This window comes from Rutidosis leptorrhynchoides, chromosome 4 (assembly GCF_046630445.1).
Source record: "Rutidosis leptorrhynchoides isolate AG116_Rl617_1_P2 chromosome 4, CSIRO_AGI_Rlap_v1, whole genome shotgun sequence".
In the NCBI taxonomy this organism is placed as follows: domain Eukaryota; kingdom Viridiplantae; phylum Streptophyta; class Magnoliopsida; order Asterales; family Asteraceae; genus Rutidosis; species Rutidosis leptorrhynchoides.
In genome coordinates this window covers 372,789,331-372,803,766 of record NC_092336.1, presented here as the reverse complement: position 1 = coordinate 372,803,766, position 14,436 = coordinate 372,789,331, and the positions used below count along the sequence as shown (strand labels likewise).

General features: G+C 35.1%; 1 protein-coding gene and 1 non-coding gene across 2 annotated transcripts; both read right to left on the bottom strand.

The window, feature by feature from the left end:
• Window positions 1-1,199: 1,199 nt before the first annotated feature.
• Window positions 1,200-1,306, bottom strand: LOC139845836 (small nucleolar RNA R71). Its single transcript, XR_011758592.1, has one exon. It is a non-coding gene; the product is annotated as a small nucleolar RNA R71 (small nucleolar RNA).
• Window positions 1,307-9,379: 8,073 nt separating this feature from the next.
• On the bottom strand, window positions 9,380-9,925 carry LOC139841841 (uncharacterized). Its single transcript, XM_071832035.1, has one exon. It carries the CDS (start codon window positions 9,923-9,925, stop codon window positions 9,380-9,382), a length of 546 nt encoding a protein of 181 aa, XP_071688136.1.
• Window positions 9,926-14,436: the final 4,511 nt, after the last annotated feature.

The following is a 14,436-nucleotide window of genomic DNA, read 5'->3' as shown; positions in this document are numbered from 1 at the left end:
CGTGGATTGATTCAAGATAATATTTATCGATTTATTTCTGTACATCTAACTGTGGACAACTAGTTGTAGGTTACTAACGAGGACAGCTGACTTAATAAACTTAAAACATCAAAATATATTAAAAGTGTTGTAAATATATTTTGAACATACTTTGATATATATGTATATATTGTTATAGGTTCGTGAATCAACCAGTGGCCAAGTCTTACTTCCCGACGAAGTAAAAATCTGTGAAAGTGAGTTATAGTCCCACTTTTAAAATCTAATATTTTTGGGATGAGAATACATGCAGGTTTTATAAATGATTTACAAAATAGACACAAGTACGTGAAACTACATTCTATGGTTGAATTATCGAAATCGAATATGCCCCTTTTTATTAAGTCTGGTAATCTAAGAATTAGGGAACAGACACCCTAATTGACGCGAATCCTAAAGATAGATCTATTGGGCCTAACAAACCCCATCCAAAGTACCGGATGCTTTAGTACTTCGAAATTTATATCATATCCGAAGGGTGTCCCGGAATGATGGGGATATTCTTATATATGCATCTTGTTATTGTCGGTTACCAGGTGTTCACCATATGAATGATTTTTATCTCTATGTATGGGATGTGTATTGAAATATGAAATCTTGTGGTCTATTGTTACGATTTGATATATATAGGTTAAACCTATAACTCACCAACATTTTTGTTGACGTTTAAAGCATGTTTATTCTCAGGTGAATATTAAGAGCTTCCGCTGTTGCATACTAAAATAAGGACAAGATTTGGAGTCCATGCTTGTATGATATTGTGTAAAAACTGCATTCAAGAAACTTATTTTGTTGTAACATATTTGTATTGTAAACCATTATGTAATGGTCGTGTGTAAACAGGATATTTTAGATTATCATTATTTGATAATCTACGTAAAGTTTTTTTAAACCTTTATTGATGAAATAAAGGTTATGGTTTGTTTAAAAATGAATGCAGTCTTTGAAAAACGTCTCATATAGAGGTCAAAACCTCGCAACGAAATCAATTAATATGGAACGTTTTTAATCAATAAGAACGGGACATTTCATTGTTCCCATGGACTTTAAAAGAAGAAGCCAAAGATTGGTTAGAATCGTTACCTGAAGGAGCGATTGATACATGGGATGTTTTAGTTGAGAAATTTCTTCAAAGATTCTTTCCGGCATCTAAAGCCGTGAGACTTCAAGGAGAAATTGCCACGTTTGTACAAAAGCCAAATGAAACGTTATATGAGGCGTGGACAAGATTCGGAAGAATGTTGAGAGGATGTCCTCAACACGGATTAGATACTTTTCAAATAGTACAAATCTTCTATAAAGGCGTAGACATCGCCACACGAAAAGACATCAACACAGCAGCTGGTGGTTCCATTATGAAGAAAACCGTAACCGAAGCTCACAAGATAATTGATACACAGCATCCCACTCTCATGAGTGGCACCAAGAAAAAGATATATATCGTTCATCTAAAGCGGCTAGAGCCGATTCTAGCCATGACTTTGATTCCGTTTCTGCAAAAATAGATGCTTTCGAGAGACGAATGGAAAAGATGAATAAAGATATTCACGCAATACGAATCAGTTGTGAGCAATGCGGTGGACCACACTTAACGAAAGATTGTAATGTTGAACAAATGATGGAACAGCGTGAGAATGTTTCCTACATGAACCAAAGGCCGGGAAATAATTATCAAAATAATTATCAACCACCAAGGCTAAACTTCAATCGAAATCAAAACATTCTTTACAATCCAAATGGACCTAACAATAACTCATATAACCAACAAGGTCCGAATAACCAACCAACTCAAAACAACACTTTCAATCAACAAAGACCTAGCTTGTATAAACCACCACAACAAACCGAAGAGAAAAAGTCAAATCTGGAAGAAGTGGTATTTAAGCTAGTTGAATCTCAAACACAATTTATTGAAACTCAAACCCAAACGAATGAGAGGTTTGATCAGTCATTTAGAACTCAACAAGCTTCCATTTGGAATCTAGAAAAACAAGTAGGTACTCTTGTTAGATTGATGAGTGAAAGGGAACAAGGAAAGCTACCGAGTAATACTGAAGTAAATCCTCGGAATGAAAATGTTAACATGGTTTCAACGAATTCTGAAAAACCAGCACCAGAAGATGGGAAGGTTTTAGATGTGAATAACAATGAAGAAGTTACACCACCACCACCACCCAAGTATGTAAAGCCAGTGGTGGCACCATACAAACCACCCATCCTGTTTCCAAGAAAAGGAGTTGAGTATGAGCAAGTGATAGGTAATAAAGTTTGTGATACCTTTGGAAAAAAGAAGAAGAAGAAGAATAAGAAAGTGCAAGAAACAAAAACCGTAGAAGTAAACCCGGTGAAGACAGTTCCACCAAAACCTCCACCTAGGGTAGGTGATCCGGATGAATTTATTGTTCCTTGTCTACTTAGTGACTGTGTCATGTATGATGCACTAGCAGATTTAGGTGCAATTGTGAGTGTTATGCCTCTTTCATTATATAAGAGATTAGGAGTAGGTGAGTTAACTCCAACGGAAATGAGTGTTCGACTCTTTGATCAAACCATTAAGTACCCAGTTGGAATTGCTGACAACCTACCCGTTCAAGTAGGTAATTTAACCTTTCTAGTCGAATTCATTGTCATTGACATAGAAGAGGACCCAAACATTCCTCTAATTTTAGGCCGACCATTCTTAGCGTCTACCGAGGCATTATTTGATGTAAGAAAGGGTAGAATGACACTTAGTAATGATGAAAAATCGATCACCTTTATGATTCGAAAGTCTAAATCTTCACCAACCAAAACCGTTGAACCAACAAAAATGATTGGTAAGAACCATGTTGTTTTACCAACTCCAACGGTAGTGCTTAACAATAATAAAACGCCTAAGTGTGGGGAAAATGAAGTAACACCTAATGATGACTTGATAACAAAGAACCCCGTTGTTGATACGAAATTAAATGACCCCGTTATTAACAGTTCAATGAAGAAACATTATAAACGGATTCGCGATGCTAGAACCAAGGGGAACTTTAAATTATGTAACCGGTTAGTGTCCAATCTATCGCCTAAAGAAAAGGCAAAACTAGTTGAATTTGTGGATATTACACAGGAATCCGACCAATGGCTTAAAGCCAAAGTCACAGATATGCAAGTTGATTATGGTCCAAGAGAAATTGATGATGAAGTTAATCACAATTTCAACACCACAGCTACCTAAGTGTGGGGAGATTCAAATGTTCTAAGAAAAAAATGTTGTATAGTGTTAGTTGTTCTGTTCTCGTGTAGTTCCGAGAATGGAATCCGATTGGTCTTTTCCGCTAGCAGACACTAAAGAACTAGTTTTCTCCCTCCATTCTGAATTTTGTTTTGTTTTATAGGTTTTGTATGAAATTAATATGCTTTTTAAATTTAAGTTTTGTGTAAATTTACAAACAAAAATTTACTTTATTTCATTAAGTTAAAAATATGATTTTTAAAATTCGTCGTGAGTTGAAGATTAGGTCGTTGAACCGAAATTGCTTTACCCGAGGGCGGGACGAGAAATTTTATTATCATTATTTTTAATCTTATTGATTTAAAGTATGCCAAAAAAAAAAAACCAATATGTTTGGAAACTTTGGTAAAATTTAATCATTTTTCTACGCTACTCACCCTCAATAATTTAAATTGCTACTGATTTCTTGCAAATGAGGGCATTGCAAGATCTTAAGTGTGGGAAGGGGTTAAATTCTTTCGGATTTTTAAAATTTTAATTTAAACACTTGGTTACCAAATACTTGTAACGTAGTAGTTGTATTAGAATCTAGTGCTCTCTGATAATAAAGAACAGCCCTAGTCTAATAAAGAATCTAGTGCTCTTTTAATTTAAACACTTGGTTACCAAATACCGTAAGAACGGTGGTTGCATAGCATGGTCGAAGATAGGACCTTGTGCCAGATCGAAAAACTATAGGGTGATCTTTACTATTGCTCCTACAAAGGATAGTAATTGCATCCGACACGATATAGACCATAATTAAAAGCATGTCACGGGACATTGCCTTAACAGTTGCTTGTTCAACGCTTTCCTTTACAACCGGACGGTAGTTTACCGAAAGGTAATATACGGAGCAAGTATACTGGACGTGTTGCTTTCCTAATACAAGGTTAGCAAGTGGGTGACACAAAACCGCAAGTTTTGAACTAAAATTTTCAAATCTGAAACCCACCAAACCCACAATAATATTTTGCAAACACCGGTGAAGGGTTATTTCGGAAAACTTATCTAGGGTAAAAACTAGAATGAATTTTCAAAAGATCAAATGTTTTCATAAAGATCCAATTTCCTTAAGGATCTAAATTTCCATAGTCATGTGGGACTGTAAACCACATCGTTACTATCATTGTTCATACCGCTGTATCAAAATCACTGATGTATAAAGTGTGAGAATAAAAAAAGTAATTCGAGTGAAGTGTGATTTTATTTCAAGTTCTGTATTGCTTGAGGACAAGCAACGTTCAAGTGTGGGGATATTTGATAGTGCTCCAAATGAACATATATTTAGTAGCAATATCCTTCCAATATGTAAAGTTTTCAGTTGCAATTGTTCCATTTTCAAGTAATATGCGTTTAAATAAATAAGTGCGAAGACAAAAGGCGAAAACGAAGATTTGAAGACGCAAACGTCCAAAAAGCTCAAATGTACAAGATACAATTCAAGTGGTTCAATTTATTGATAAGAAACGTCTAAAAATGACGAGTACAAGTTGCGAAACACAAAGTACAAGATATCTACGCGTACGAAAAGACGTTCGAAAATCCGGAACCAAGACATGAACCAACTATCAACGCGCGACGCAACGGAGCTAAAACTACAAATCAGCTATGCACATAAATATAATATAATATATAATTAATTATATATATTATATATATATATATTATATTTATATATTAAACGTCGACAAGCTAGGATCCAAAATTAGATGAGCTGGAAAACTGACCTCCGCACTCGCGGAGCTTTGAAGACCAATACCTCCGCACTCGCGAAGCACGCTATTTCAGAAATGGCCTATAAAAGGCCGAGCCCTCTGCCGAATCCATGGCACCATATCTATCTATCTCTCTCAATTTATATATTTATATTATAGTTATAATTTTAATTTAAGATTAATAATAAATTATGGTTTAGTTGGGTTATTGTAAGAATGTTTTACGGGTTTTAAGTCAGAACTCTGTCCGTGTAACGCTACGCGATAAATAATCACTGTAAGCTATGTTTTTCCTTTTTAAATTAATGTCTCGTAACTAAGTTATTATTATGCTTATTTGAGCCAAGGTAATCGTGATGTTGGACTAAAAAATTAAGATTGGGTTATTAAACTTTGTACCATAATTAGGGTATAGACAAAAGACCGACACTTGTGGACATTGGACTATGGACCATTAATAGATGGGGGGTATTGTCTAATCGAATGACAATTCTTTGGAGCCTGTCGAACCTATCTTCAAATTAGTTAATCTAATAATTGTTAAATGATCATGCATGTCCTATTTAGTGATGTTTATACGACATCTTTTACAAATCATTTAATTTAATCAATTGGATTGGGTAATTTATTATTCATTATGGCCAAGTGAATAAATTAACGTATCATGGACTAATTAAAACAGGGGTGGATTACATTCAAGGGTAATTGGTGTAATTGTTAACAAAGTATTAAAACCTTGGATTACACACAGTCGATAACCTGGTGTATTCATTAAACAAAGTATTAAGACCTTGTTACAGTTCAAATCCCTAATTAGTTGGACTATTTGACTTCGGGTATAAGGTTAAATTTGCCGAGCATTTTATAATTATGATCGATGGACTATTATGGACAAAAATCAGATAGGTATCAAATAAACCAGGACAAAGGACAATTAACCCAGGACAATTAATTAAAATCAACATGTCAAACATCATGATTACGGAAGTTTAAATAAGCATAATTGTTTTATTGTATTCCTCATCGTACTTTCATTTACTCGCAATTTTATTTACTGTCATTTTATTTAACGCAATTTATTTTACGCACTTTAATTATTGTCATTTATCTTTACGCTTTATTTAAAATCGACAAACCGGTCATTAAACGGTAAAACCCCCCTTTTTATAATAATAATAATACTACTTTTATATATATATATATATATATATATATATATATATATATATATATATATATATATATATATATATATATATATATATATATAGTTCTATAAAAATATAGTACGTTTTCAAGTAGCTCCCTGTGGAACGAACCGAACTTACTAAAAACTACGCTACTCTACGATTAGGTACACTGCCTATAGTGTTGTAGCAAGGTTTAGGTATAATCCATTCTTTAAATAAATAAATAACTTGTATAAAATTGTATCGTATTTAATATTATTTCGTAGTAAAATAATAACTATTTCGTAACCCACCCCGCACACATCAATCCATAAAGTAAAAAGTTGGATCTACAAGTTACATGAAGATCATAAACATGGGTTTTGATCTTTTAACACAATTAAGGAGATCTTAAGTTAATAAACTTAGATCTAACAAGATAATGAAGATTCAAAGCTAAAAAGATTGAATCCTTCATGTTCTTGAAGACTTTTCAAAATAAAGTTTGAATCCCACAAGAGTTATGAAGATTCAAGTTACAAGACTTGAATCTTTGATCATGATGATGATGATTTCAAATTTAAAAGAAAAGAAAGAAAAGAAGTAAGTTTCAAACGTACAATTTGAGAGAGAATTCTAGAGTGAGATTGTAGAGAGAAGTGTGTGTTTGAGAAAATGAATGAAGTGTGTGTATTTAACAAAAAAAGAAAAGAAAAAAAATATAAAGTGGTGATGGGGGAGGTGGTGGCCGATGGTTTTGGGGAGGGGATGGGGGGACCATTTGGCCTAATGTGGTGGTGGCATGGTGTGGCCCATGGTGGTGGTACAAGGTGATGTTCATATGTTGGGTAGCATGCAACAAAGTGTAAGCATTAGTACATAAGCATGCAAGTTACTTGTCTCATTATTTTCATGGGCTAATCATTAAGTAATTGGGCTAATTAGTCCACTAATTAATCCATAAGTTGAGTAGGTTGGACCATGGAAGTCCATTAAGGTAAAAGTCCATTAAGGTAACTAGTGGGCATTAGTAAACACTAAGCGTAATTAAATAACCACCAAGCCAAGTAATTGTCATAAATAAATAATAATTATGTTTACGCAGTCATAATATTCCAATTATGACAAAAGTTTAACGTGTACCAAGTACGTAGCTCGTCTTGAAAAATAAGTGACACTAACGGTCGTAAATGCATTCAAGGATCATGTTAAGTGATTAAGCACTTAATAACAAGTTGTAGATATTAATGAAAGTAATTAACATAATAGATGATCCCAGAATATAATCTAACTTAGTACGCACAAATACGCAGTTTCGTGAAAGCAATAAACTTAATTAAAAGTCAAAAAAGTCGGGTCGTTACAGTCCTTCCTACCAAGTCTCTGCATAATTATCCAAACGTAACACATGCGTTCTTCTATGCTATACTAAACAGACTGTAGGACTTGGACTCAACCTTGCCTAGCCTCGACTGACCTCATAACAACCCGACCTTGCTTGACCTCGGTGAGTTCCCAACCTTGCCTGGCCTCGATTGGTGTCAACACAGCGTGCATATACAACATATAAACCACATACCATGTAACTACCCAACTAGCATGGAAATCACTACACTACACAAGGTACTCAGAGTAATCTACAGTTGCATGATTTGCAACTTAAACTCTATCTGAAAATAGACCCACTCACCAATTACTAGCAGCGGCTCATATTCTAACTACTGAGCTTTCTCTATATCTTTTCCACCTGAAAATAGAAATACCACAATCAGTAATCATGTCTTGATAACAAACCGATAACAAGACATCAACAACAAATACCAACATTTAAGCACTTTATGACTGGTATGCCAACCGTACGAGTAACATCCTCAAACGCACGTTTGAGAACACTCAACCGTGCAGTTAACAACTTACTCGTACGTTTGGTCTATGACTGAACATCCATCAATGAATCACATGATCCGAACGGTTCACCACACGAGTGACCAGTGACTCGTACGATTCACATATCAATCGTACATATCATCTTAACAAAAATAATAGTTCTCCTTAACCACTCACTCACACGGTTCATCACATGTTGACCACCTCAACCGTACGAGTGAAGGCTGACTCGTGCGAGTGATGAAGAACAAAAGTAACAACTTGTTTAGACGGGTTTCAACTCAAAATGCACAACATAAAACATCATTATATACTATAAATCAACACATACAATCATGTATTCACTATGAGATAAGTCTACATCATAACCTCAATCAATAACAACATTCACATGTGTCCAAAACAACACATATACGCTAAAATACCTTTTTTAGGCCAGTAAATAGATTGATCTAGCATCTTAAAACCTTATCACTCGAAATTAAACCTCGAGATGATTCCAGCGATAGTTTATTCATCGATAACGGAGTTATGGTTTGAAAGTTATGCCCTTTTTCAGTTTTACCAAAAGTTGACAGGTGCTCAACCGCGTGGTTGAGCCCTAAACTGTACGGCTCAACCCTCAACCTCGTGGTTAAACCCTCAAATGTGTGCTCAACCGTGTGGTTGAGCTGTCAAAAATTGGGAGTTGAAGAACAGCTCCAGCTCGCTGTTTTTCGCTTTTTTGACCCCAAATCTTGATTTTTGCTTGTTCTGGTCACAAAACCACTTCAAAAACATCATATCACGAGTATATAACACATATCTAACATCAATTAGCTTTTTAAAAAAAACCCATTTTAACATAAAACCCAAATTACACAAGATTCAAGCAATGATTCAAGCATGCTAACCTGGTTTAAGCTTACAAGGATGATATAATTCAGTTCCTAAAGCTCCACAACCAATTTTAAGTTTGGATCAAGGTAGGGTTTTAGAGAAATGAAGATTAGATACGGGTTATTCTTGAGAAATGTCTAGAAATGGACTCATTAATCAGATACTACACACTAAATGGGGTTTAAAACCCATACCCCACAACACACATGTATTTATCAGTTATCTGATATATTTCGTACTTAACTTGAAAACCCTAACGGATTCTAAATTCAATAAATAAAGATGTTCTGTGACCCTTGTCACAAATTGGTCTTAACCATATACATACTTAATAATAAACACATTATTAAAATAAAAGCATATAATCAAACACACTTAATCCTAAGTGCAAAATAGTCATCTTACATCTAGCCCAGCTTTCAGTCTATTACAAATCCACCCTCTTAAAGAGATTCCGTCCTCGGAATCTGGTCTTGGTCAAATAGATGAGGGTAATGGGTCTTCATCAACTCTTCTGTCTCCCACGTCAATTTAGAACCTAAGATGTGTTTCCATTCTACTAAAACCATCAGGATCTCTTTCTTTCTTAAATTAGTAACCTTTCTGTCGACTACTCGAATCGGTTCCTCAACCAGCTTGTTACTTAAATCAACTTTAAGATCCTTAATTGGTAAAAATTGTGCTTCAACGTCCACCTTACACTTTCTAAGATAACACACGTTAAACACATTGTAAATACCAGCAAACTCGGGAGGAAGTTCAAGTACAACCGTCTGATCATTTAAGATCACCCTAATCGGAAATGGCCCAATATATAACTTACCACGTTTACTGAATCTGATAACCCCGTTCCTCAGCGACACCTTTAAATACACATGATTACCTACATTAAAAGATACAGGGTGTCTACGCGGATCATCGTACATTTTCTGTCTATCCCTAGCTGCTTTCAACTTTTCTCTTGCTATAGCAACTTTCTTAGCTATCATTTGAACAATTTCTGGACCTGCAAATTGTTTCTCCCCGGCTTCTAACCAACAAGTCGGAGTTTTGCAACGACTCCAATACAACATATCGTAAGGTGGCATCCATATACTCGAATGATACGAATTTTTGTACGCTAACTCAACTAACGGCAGATGTGATCTCATGAACCACCATACTCTAAAACACAAGCCATTAACATGTCCTCTAAGGTCTGTATTGTTCTTTCACTTTGACCGTCTGTCTGAGGATGACAAGTTGTTCTCAAATTAACACGTGAACCTAGATTCTGTTGTAGACTATTCTAGAAGTTCAACACAAATCTAGAATCCCCGTCTAACACAATCGATAATGGCACATCATGACGACTAACTATCTCTTTCAAATATAAATCGGCAAGTTCACTTAATGACGTTGTCTCACGAGTAGTAAGAAAATAAGCACTCTTGATCAAACGATCAACTATTACCCAAATCATATAATGTTTTCTCTGAGTTCTAGGTAATTTTGTCATAAAATTCATCGTTATGTGCTCCCATTTCCATTCTGGTATCCTTAACTGACATAATGAACATATGGTTTGTGATGTATGCCTTCACTTGCGCGCAAATATGACATTTTTCAACAAAATGAGCGATGTATGTTTTCATAGTCGGCCACCAATACACTGATTTCAAATCATGATACATCTTATTGCTGCCTGGATGTACTGTCAATCTGGATTTGTGAGCTTCAGTCATGATCTAATCTCTCAAGTCTCCAAGCATAGGCACCCAGATACGGTTATTTAAAGTCTTAAGACCACGAGAATCATCAATTAGGTCAAATTTTCGTTTAGTCATAAGTTCAGATTTTATATGTTCATCCTCCAACGCACAGGCTTGAACAGTTCGTAATTGATCGATCAAATCTAAAGTTATACTCAAACGCAAAAATTTCACATTCTCACCTGACTTTTTACGACTTAGCGCATCTACTATGACATTTGCTTTACCCCAATGGTACTTGATTTCACAATCGTAGTCTTTAATCAGCTCTTGCCACCGTCTCTGACGCATATTCAATTCTTTCTGAGAGAAAATATATTGCAAACTCTTGTGATTAGTACATATTACACAATGTGTCCCATACAGATAATGTCTCCACAGCTTCAGGGCAAACACTACAGTAGCCATTTCTAAATCATGTACAAGATAATTTCTTTCATGAACTTTCAACTGTCGCGAGGTATAAACAATCACCTTTTCTCTCTGCATCAATACGCAACCCAAACTGGCGAATGACGCATCACAATAGACCACGAAGTCATCTAAAACACAATCACCTTGTCTCTCTGCTCAAACTCTATCTTTGAATACACTAATATGTCGTCTATAAACACAATCACAAATTTATCTAGAAACGAAAGACACACCCTATTAATCAGATCCATGAATACTGCTGGCGCATTCGTTATCCCAAACGGCATGACCAAAAACTCATAATGACCATACATAGTTCTAAACACTGTCTTCGGGATGTCAGATTCTGCAACTCTAACCTGATGATACCCAAAACGTAAATCTATCTTTGAGAAGTATGAAGCACCCTGAAACTGATTGAAATAAATCATCTATTCTAGGTATCGGGTACTTATTCTTTACAGTCCTCTTATTCAACTCCCGATAATCGTCTTTCTTCTTAACAAATGATACCGGTGCACCCCAAAGAGAAGAACTCGGTCTAATAAACCCACGATCCAATAGCTCCTGAATTTGTGGCATCATTTCACAAATTTCTGAAGGTGCTAAACGATACGGGGCTTTGGCAAATGGAGTAGCTCCGGGCACCAATTCAATCTTATACTCTACCGGCGGTAACCCTAGTAACTCGTCTGGAAACACTTCCGAAAACTCTGAAACTACCGGAATATCGACTATAACGACCCTCATTTTTTCCATTCTATATTTTTTCAATATTAAATACCCAAACAATTCTCATAATCCTCTCTCAGCAACAATCTCTCCCTCTCCTTTGGCTCATGGCACTCGAAACGGACCATGCGCATACAAGAAAATAACGAAACGAATGATATTTCACTTTTAATAATTATTTTATGTAATTATTATGTGTTAAGAATACATTTAATTTATTAGAAGTTTTAAGGATTTAAAACGCGTAGAATTTGCTAAAACGCTCAGTTAACGTTCCAATTTGCGTTTTCGGCCAACGACACCTAACGGGCTACACTAGAAATGTACCAACTTGTTAGATTCAGCCCAATTACTTTCCTTAAGGCTTTAATGGCCGAAAATCTACCTCCCATATCCATTTAGTTCATGTATTGGCCTTTTGATTATTAACCCACTAGTTTAAGCCCTAACCTAATTAAGGAAATAAGTATAAAAAGGCATTTACTCATAATTCTTTCACCCTAACCCTAAAGCCACGAATTGGGCAGCCCCAAATCCCCTCTCCATCATCGATTTCATCATCATCATCATCATCATCATCATTCTCCATTCAATTTTAATTGTTTGCTTTTGCGTTCTACATGAAAGTGCTTCCTTTGATCGTTCTCTACGCGCTATTATAATCAATTTAAGCTTTTGAGGTATAATTTCATTAACCCTAATCTATTTAGATCTGATTTCAATCAATTACATGGTGTACAAGAGTCTAGTGCTCAATTGATTGCGGTTAGAGTCGTTGTTTGTCGTTAATTTGCTCGATTGTTGTCTTTGTTATGAAAACCGAATTTGATTGTTATGAATCTGATTATATGAGTTTATGTACTAGTCATATAATGTATCTAGATGTGTAGATCTCGAAAAATTCATAAATTTGGACTTTGGATTTGCATGATTTCGTTACTGGATGCTTAAGTTATGATTAATCGAAGTTTCGTTAGGGTTTCACATGTAATCCGAATTTTCTGAGTTACATACTTTGTGTTTTAGTTGATAAAAAGTATACCAATGTATTCCTTATGAAAATTTATGCAATTTGGACTTAAGATTTGCGTCAAAAGGTTATGTAATGTTCCCGTTATGTCAAAACGAAGATTTGATTTTTAAAGTGAGCTGAATCATTTTTCAAAGGTACATAAAAATTGCTAGAGTGAACTAGGAATTGATTGAGACTTTTATATTCTGTATTATGTTAGTCTAAGTGTTCCTTGACATATTTCATTTATATGTGAACTTGCAAGAACGTGAATTGCCATGAGATATATGCTTATCTATGTGATGCGTCCGATTGATGGTCAAAAACTGATGAGTCTGTAATGTGTTGCGAAACTGTACAAATTGGCTAAAGCAATGCTTCTGATTATTTTATCACTAAAACTTTGAGATGTTTTGAGATGACTCCAATTGGCTGTTCATCGAAATCTATTTTCTATATTTTTTGAAAAATGTTTAAAAACTGACGTGCGGGCAGAAATTGCTGTAATGAACTATGATTAGACCCTTTCTGATATTGGACTTTTATATATCGTATGAGGCTTTGGCTGGACTTTTTGGAAACAAGTTTAAGTGTAGCTATGATCTAGAGTTGTTCATAATTTCATGAGTTATGTTCTATGAGCTGTAGTTGTATCTTTCTACGATGTACGTTTTTCGAAGGCATGCTTAAAGATGCAAAAGTGCAATTTGCTTCACTATGAGTTGTAAAATGATATTTGACCTAGGTTTGACATGTTGACCATTTTTGCAAGACCTATTGAAATGTTTTACTTTAGTTGACCACTTTGATCGAGTTGACTTTAGGGTTGACTTTTGTTGACTTGCTTGGATTAGTGGACTTTTACTTGTTCGTTGAGTCAGTCTGAGCACTAGGACTTTGCGTACACTATGGGTTGACATTATGACCTATATGTATATACTTAAGATGACCTATTTGACTAGGTTACATTGTTCGGTCGTGATTGTTCGACTACAGTACGATTTGCTAAGATATTTCAGGGCTTTTACTAAGGTGAATTCATAGCCCCACTTACTATTGCGCAACTTATTTACTTTTATTCTTGGGGTGAGACACATGCTGTTTTTACATTTTACACTTTAGACATAAGTACCAACTGCTAAAACTATGCTATACCCGGCTATGTCCGACTAAGTCCCTACAGTGATATTTTTAATTGAGCGTTGATTGCAAACTTAATTATTGGGGGTAGGCCTATCGGGAGTAACGTCCCCGATACATTTGACTAAGTCTTTGTATTACTTAATAATGAAATTAAACTGACAAGTATAAACGATAACTTGTCTTAGGGTAAACTTGAACGTTTAGTCTAAATATCACGCATTGGCATAACTTTTTGATCCTGCGGGAGATCAACTTTACAACTAAATCTTGTGGTTTAAAAACAACAACAACTACTTTTGTTAAACCTATGATTTCACTCAACCTTTTTGGTTGACACTTTAGCATGTTTTGTCTCAGGTGCTGATTGATCAAGCTTACTTAATTACTGCTTATGTGATGCTACTTGGACTTATGATCAAGAACTATCGCATTTATTACTCTTGCATTT